This window comes from Tupaia chinensis, unplaced genomic scaffold (assembly GCF_000334495.1).
Source record: "Tupaia chinensis unplaced genomic scaffold, TupChi_1.0 Scaffold000226_1, whole genome shotgun sequence".
In the NCBI taxonomy this organism is placed as follows: domain Eukaryota; kingdom Metazoa; phylum Chordata; class Mammalia; order Scandentia; family Tupaiidae; genus Tupaia; species Tupaia belangeri.
In genome coordinates this window covers 31,767-39,437 of record NW_006159701.1, presented here as the reverse complement: position 1 = coordinate 39,437, position 7,671 = coordinate 31,767, and the positions used below count along the sequence as shown (strand labels likewise).

At 48.6% G+C, this 7,671-nt stretch overlaps 1 protein-coding gene across 1 annotated transcript in view; it reads left to right on the top strand.

Annotated features, from left to right (window-relative positions):
* The window catches only part of GLTP (glycolipid transfer protein), a gene marked incomplete at its 5' end in the record, with an annotated part of 36,286 nt that continues 28,615 nt past the window's right edge, over nucleotides 1-7,671 (top strand). Inside the window, 1 exon segment of the mRNA XM_014587603.2 lies at nucleotides 1-78. Within this exon segment, the coding sequence (XP_014443089.1) occupies nucleotides 1-78 (78 nt within the window).

Genomic DNA, 7,671 nt, shown 5'->3' with positions numbered 1-7,671 from the left:
TGAAGCCGCTGCCCGCCGACAAGCAGATCGAGACCGGGCCCTTCCTCGAGGCGGTATCCCACCTGCCGCCCTTCTTTGGTGAGTCGGGGCGAAGGGGGGAGCTGACCTGCACACTGTCCTGGAGCGCTCCTGGAATCCTCCCGAGCATTCTCAAATTATCCCGCGCCAGGACGCCGCACATTTCTCCAGGCACCCAAGAGCCCCTTTTCTCCAAGCACCCTCAATTCTCCCTACCCCAGAGCACTCCCACATTCTCTCTGCCCTGGGCGGGTCGCATCCTCCTTGCGTATCCCCAAATCCTGCATCTCACCGGACACCTCACATTCCTCCTTGTTCCTCGTGGCCTCCAATCCTCCATTCCCTCTTGCTCAGTCGTCCTTCTCCAAATTCCTCCTACTCTTGCATCTCCTCCTTCAACACATCCTTCCTCTTCTCCCCCGAAGTCCTTCATCCCTACTGCCATCATTCCCTGCTTCCCTTTTGGAATAATTCTCACTCCTGCCATTTCAAAACCCTTCTCTTTTCCTTAAATTCTGGCCTCTTCCTCATGGGACCTTTGGACGCTTCTCCCCTCAGAATTCCTCCGTTCTGGATGGGAGACACCCCTCCACATATTCCTCTAAGGGCAGGAAGCCTTGGGGGCGGCCAGGCAGGGGTGGAGGTTTGATGATGGAATTGGAAAGCCCCAGGGCCCCTTTTAGGGGAAACCACCCAAAGTTTTTCCTCCAGGGAAAAACAGGGGTCAGGGTAGGGGGCGTGTGCTTTGTGGGGTGACATCAGACAGGATGCTTGGTAAGAATCCCCCCTACTCCGAAAGAGGAAGACACCTCCCCAACCCACTGTATGTCGTGGTGGAAAGGTCATGGGAGCTCCAGGAAAATGATTCCTAAGCCAGTTTCAGATTCTCTTTTCTCCTCTCCCTCCTCCAGCCTAGCCCAGCCTGGGCCCTGGATGGAAAATGGGAAATAGAAGCCAGTGCCATCTGCCCCGCCCTTCGCCTTTCCGGGCGTAGGTGAAGGGTGCAACCGGAGCCTAGCTTTCTTCTCTGTGCAACTCTCCCGGTTCCGTGCCCCTGCCCAGCTGGCTTACTTGTGCCCTTACAGGAAGATACCAGCCCTCAGGGCAGAGTCCAGCTGAAACCTGAAGACAGGCAGAACTTTCAGCAGTGGTTCTGTTGCTGAACTCTCATTGGCTGCAGTTTGAGTCCCAGACTCGGCAGCTTAAAACTCATGCCAGGTGTATGTGCATGCATTCCCAGGATTCTGAGAGGAGACTGGAGGAGAGGGGATTGTGGTGTGGCCATCCCCCCTTGGAGGGATTTCTTACTTTCTGTCTCTGTTTCTCTGGTGAGTGCAAGTGTCCTATAGTAAAAATCTCTCTCTCTTAAAAAAAAAAAACAAAACAAAAACAACTGCCTTGGATTGAAGAGATCTGGCATCTAGGAGGACTGGCACTCCGTTTTCCCCGTGATGGGGGACCAGGCTCGCTGGCAGTGATTCCTGCGGCGCTGTGAGCTCTGGGGTGGTGCGGTGGTCTGCATTCCACAGTTCTCCTCCTCTTGAGCCTTGGCCTTCCTGGCTGTGAAATGGGGCCGTTGACCTCCTAGGCTGGCTGTGAGGAGTCAACCAGCTGGTGTGTGTGAAGCACCGAGGTCGTGAGTGCCGAGCAGGTCTGCTGGGGCAGGGCCATGGTTCCGAGTGGCTGCGTATACCTGGATCCCTCCTAGGTTTCTCCCTTTAGAAGGGGATCCACCAGTGCTTGAGTGCAGGTGCCTGGTCTTCTGATTCCCAGGCCTGTGTGAGCAACACCCGCCCAGGGACAAGGTCTCCGTCTTTCACATCCACTGCTGCGTCCCCGGTGCCAGGTCCGTGCCAGCACATAGTAGGTGCCAAGTTTTCTTTTTTTTTTTCTTTTGTAAGATGACATTTATATGACATAGAATGGAACAATGAGTTCTTAAAATATAATTGACAAGTCATACAAAAAAGACAAGCTAGGGACCCGCAGTTAGCGTAATGGCTATGTCACTGGATTCCCATGTAGTCGACCGCGGTTCGCGTCCCGGACCCAGTGGCTTAAAACTCACGCTGGGCACATGTGCGTGTGTGCCCAAGATCCCGAGAGGAGAATGGAGGAGAAGGGATTGCAGCGTGGCCATTCCCCCTGGGAGGTGACTTCTCACTTTCTGTCTCTCTGTCTCTCTCTCTCTAGTGAGCGCACGTGCCCTATAGCAAAAGAAAGACAAGCTAATAAGCATACATTTTTCACTTTGGGGACTTCCTTACACTCCCTCTGTTGTAGTAATAGAAGTATTGTCCCTGCTCTGAAGTTTCTTCACATATCCTGTGTCGGACCAACGCTCTACCACAGAAACTTGTTTCACCTGTTTATGTTCAATTTCATCACAATATCCTGCTTGTTGAAATCGGTACACATTCTCTCTCTTCTGACCATTTTTTGGCAGGACTTATTGAATTTGGTTTCACATCAGAACTAGCCATGGCTATAGAGGCCTGACTACCAATTATTTCCTCACTTGGCAAGCGGGGGAGCCTGGGGGCGCCCCACCCAGAGCTCGCAGGCAGGAGCGGAGCTGGGGCTAAGTTTTCTTTTGATTAGTGTACTAAGGTTTCATATGATTAGTGTCACGGTCTCAAGGTGGTATTGAATCTCCACGCAGGGGCTTGGGAACTAGTTGCCTTTTTTAAAAAAAAAATTTAATTCCATTTTTCGTTATTTTTTTAATTTGACCAGAGGGAGAGAAAGGGAGAATGAGAAAGCAAGCTGCCAGGTCTGGGACTCGATCTGCAGTTGGCCGTGTGGGAGTCCAGCCCCTTAACCACTGCACCACCTGCTGGGCTGCCTTTTTCTTTTTTTTTTAAAGAAATTTTTTAAAAATTTTATTTATTGTTATTATTATTAACTTACTGTAGGGTACATGTGCTCACGAGAGAGAGAAAGTGAGAAAGCAAGCCACCAGATCTGGAACTCAAACTGTGGTTGGCCATGTAGGAGTCCAGCACCTTAACCACCATGCCACCTGCTGGTCCCTGCTTCTTTTTGTTGTTTACTGTTTTGTTTTTTTTTTTTTAATATTTTATTTAACTTTATTTCTTTTAATTTGACCATAGAGGGACAGAGTAAGGAAACAAGCTGCCAGGTCCAGTACTTGAACCGCAGTCAGCCATATGGGAGTCCAGTGCCCTTAACCACCACACTACCTGCCGGCCCCCTGTTTAATGTTTTTTTCTTTTTTCCTTTAAAGGTTTTTTTCCCCATGGGGTGTATGCACTCCCAGCAGGGGGATGGCTGCACCATAATCTCTTCTCTATTTCCCTTCTTGGATTTTGGGGATGCCTGCGCATGCACCTGGCATGATTTTCAAGCTGCCGGGTCCGGGACTCAAATTGTGGTTGGTCATGTGGGAGTCTAGCACCTTAGCCACCTGCTGGTCCCTGGAACTAATTGGTGTGAGTATGGAAGACTTAACTATTTGTGTGACCATTTTGTTTTGTTGGTTTCTTGCTTCTTTGGTTCTAGGGATCATCATGATTCAGGGCCAGCTTGTCCAGGACAGGGATTTGGAATCGGTTTAAGCCAGTGGTTCCCAGCGGAGGGCAGTGCTGCCCCTGTGGAGGCATTTGGCAATGTCGGAGGATGTCTCTGTTCCTCACAACTTGGGGAGGGAGGTACTCCTGGTGTCTCGCGTGTAGAGGTCAGGGATACTGGTCGACATCCCGAAGTGCACAGGGACGCCCCACACCACGTGGTGACCCAGCCCCAGGGCCGGCGGTGCCAAGGCAGAGAAAGCCTTCCCTTCAGCAGGGCTGCGTGCCCCTTGTGCATTGGGAGGCACCTCCATTTGATGTAATCTGGCTGCTTTCAGAGGAGAGGGGGAGGTGGCAGCGGGAGCCTCAGTGATCTGGTGCCAGGACTAAAGAGCATCTCCACCTCCCTCTTCCTGGTCTCAAAGGACCCCTGTGTCTGCTGGGATCTCTGCCATGGGGTGTCAGATCTATTGACAGAAGCACAGTTTATGCAGAAGCCTCAGTGGGGTGAGCCCACAAAGGGTAAACCGTCACTGGGCATTCTGCCCATGAGGGCTTTTAATGTTCATCACAGGGGATGATTCTTAGCACTTAAAAAAAAGTTCCTGGGCCAGCCCTGTGGCCTAGTAATTAAAGGAGCCAGACCCTACATGACCAATTGGATGATCAAATCCAAGCTCCTGCGGCTTAAAAAAAATGCAGGGTGGGTGTGTGCATGCCCCAAATCCCTACAGGATGGAGACATAGAGGAAGATGAGTTACAATGTGACCGTGCTCCATGGGGGAGATGGGGCTTGCTTTTTTTTTTTTTTTTTAAGTTTTTGAACTGGATTTCTTTCTTTTTTCTTTTCTTTCTTTTTTAAAAGAATTATTTATTTAATTCCATTTGTTGTTGTTATTATTTTAATTTAACCACATAGAGACAGAGAGAAGAGAAAGTGAGAAAGCAAGCCACCAGGTCTAGGACTCTAACCATGGCTGATCATGTGGGGGTGTCCAGCACCTTTATCACCATGCCACCTGCTGGCCCCCCCTTTTTAAAATTTATTTAAAGAATTATTTGTTTAATTTTATTTATTATTATTATTAATTTAATTCATTATAGGGCATGGACACTCACCAGAGAGAGAGAGAGAGAGATAAAGAAAACAAGCCACCAGGTCCTGGTCCAGGTCAAGCTCCTTGTTAGTGATTGAGCACCTACTATGTGCTGGGTGATTTGCATAGTTTAGTTCAATTAATCCTCTCATCATCTTTTGAGATTTTTTTTTAGAATTATTTATTTTATTTTATTTATTGTTGTTATTATTTTAAAATTTGTTATAGGCACACGTGCTCACCAGAAAGCAAGAGAGAGGGAAAGTGAGAAAGCAAACTGCCAGGTCTGGGACTTGAACCATGTTACCCATGTGGGATTCCAGCGCCTTTACCATCATACCACTGCTGGCCTGAGGGTGGGGGTGCTTCCTTCCACATGTGCCCTCTGGCAATTAAAAACAAAGTGACAATTCCTTGGGAACCACTGTGCTCTTCTGGAGCGTGTACGGGGCTTCTCAGGAGGATTTGAGTTTAAGGCTCAAGTTTTATGAGAGTTCTTCCACCAGTAGCTTCTTTTTAAAGTCCATTCATTCAGGGGATCAGCGGGTGGCATAGTGGTTAAGGTGCTCACTCCCACGTGGCTGACCACGGTTCGAGTCCTGGACCTGGTGGCTTACTTTCTCATTTTCCCTCTTTCTCCCTCTTGGTGTCTCTCTCTGGTCAAATTAAAATAAAATGAATGAATGAATAAAAGTAAATGAATAATTCTTTAAAAGGAAAAAAATAGCCCATTCATTCAATTCCTGAGAAAGAGTCAAGCGCCCCAACAAGGTCCTGGTGCCATGATCCAGCCCAGTCCCAGCCAGCATGCTGAGACAGGGACTCGGGACCTTCCCTGGGCCCAGGGCCCAGTTGTACTGCACTCTGCAGTCGATGGAGACCTGCTGTCAGCGCTGCTGCGGGGGCTTTGTCTAGCACTGCGGAGTGTCTGGCCTGGTTGCCCTGATAGTCTGGGTGGTGCACCTGAGTCTGGGGTGGACTCAGCCCCCTGCGCAGCTGTCGTAAGGAGTCCAAAAGGCATTGCAGTCAGTTTCCTCCAAATTTGGAGCCGGGTCATTCTTTGGTGGGTGCGTCCTGTGTGTTGTAAGATAATTACAGCATCTAGGGCCGGCAGGTGGTATGGTGGTTGGGGACTCTGGACTCCCACATAGTCGGCTGTGGTTCAAGTCCGGACCTGGAGGCTTGCTTTCTCATTTTCCCTTTCTCTCTCTCTCTCCCCGTCTCTGGTCAAATTAAAATAAATAAATTAATAATAAATTTAAATAAAATCATTCTTTTTTAAAAAAGAAATTTATCAGCATCTGAGTCTCTAGCTCCTAGATTCCATTAGCGCTCCTTCCCCAAGTTGTGACCATCCAAACTCCAGGGATTCGGACATCCCCTCTGCTTGGAACCATTGCTGTAGATGGAACTATGGCAATAGGCCAAAGCTGCGTTTTTTGTTTGTTTGTTTGTTTTAGAAGATAAGTTATTTATTATTCTCTATTTTAAAAAGTTTTGCCAAAGGGTGTGTGTCCTCTTCAGAGAGAGTGGGAGAGGGAGAAAGCACCCCCAATGGGGCGTGGTGCACCACAGTCCCCTCTCCTCCAACTCTGTCCTGTCAGGATTTGGGGCACTCACTCACACATATATGGTGCATTTTTAAGCCACCAGGGCTGAGATTCGAACTGCCAGGCCAGCCATGTGAGATCTGACTCCCTTATCCACTAGATGACAGGGCCAGCCCAGTAAAGGTTTTTGTTTTTGTTTTACAGATTTTTACTATAGGGCATATGCGCTCACCAGAGAGTCAGAGAGACAGAAGTAAGAAATCACCCCCCCAGGGGGGATAACCATGCACAGTCCCTTCTCCATCCTCCTCTCGGGATTTTGGGCACGCATGCACATGTGCCCGTCTTGAGTTTCAAGTCGCCAGGTTGTGGACTCGAGCCGCAGTCAACTACATAGGAGTCCAACATGGTGATTAAGGTGGCATGGTGGTTAAGGTGCTGGATACTCCCCACATGGCTGACCATGGTTCAAGTCCCACACCTGGCGGCTTGCTTTCTAGCTTCTCTCTCTCTCTGGTCATATTAAAATAAACAAATAAATAAAGTTAAACTTAAAAAATAAACAAGAAAGAAGTATAACCTGCTTTTTGATCTAACTACATAGCGTAATCTTCCCGTCTCAATCCTCTTTTTTTTTTTTTTTTTTTTGAGGGTATAGCAATGTGGGGAGTTTATTAAAGGAGAGGGAAGGAAAAACAAAGCTCCCAAGAAGGGAGGAGCCCCAGAAAATGGGTTGCCAAGAAAGAACTGTGGCGAGGGGTTTTTATTTGGGTCAGGAAGGGCTTTGTCTGGACTTACTCTAGGTGGGGCTTGTACATACATTCCTCTCCTGGTGGGGAGGGGCGCATGCTGGTCAATCATTTTTTTGAAAGAATTATTTTATTTAACTTTATTTATTTATGTTTGATTGAGAAGGACAGAGCGAGGGTACGTCTGGGACTTGAACTGCTGTCAGCCCCGTGAGAGTCCAGCGTCCTTAACCACCACACCACCTGCTGGCCACTAATGATCATTTTTAATAGTTGCTTAGGATTCTGTTGTTTGAGTGTGGCCATATTTATGTAACCAGTCCCCCACTGTTAGACATTCATGTCACTGCTTATTTGCTCTGCTACCTCGGTTAGAAAATTGCTCTGCCAGTCCCCTGCTGGTGGACATTCACATCACTTCCGTTTGCTCAGGTAAACAGTGCTGCAGCGAGCATCCTTGTATCTATTTATTTGCACGTACCCTTGGTTATTTCTCATTTTTAGACGTGGGTCTGCTGGGTCGAAGCATGTGTGGGTTTTTAACCTCTCAGGGCAGCTTGGTTCCTTGTACCTTTGCCAGGTGTGGGCTGGGCCGGGCGAGTGCTGAGCCTTTCTGCTTTCAAAGGCTGGGGCTGTGGTGTGGCTCTGTTTGGCCAGTTTAGGGCATCCGCGGCTCGGCCTGCCCTTCCGCTCTGTCTCCAGCCTGATTCTCTTGAGTTAGGCAGG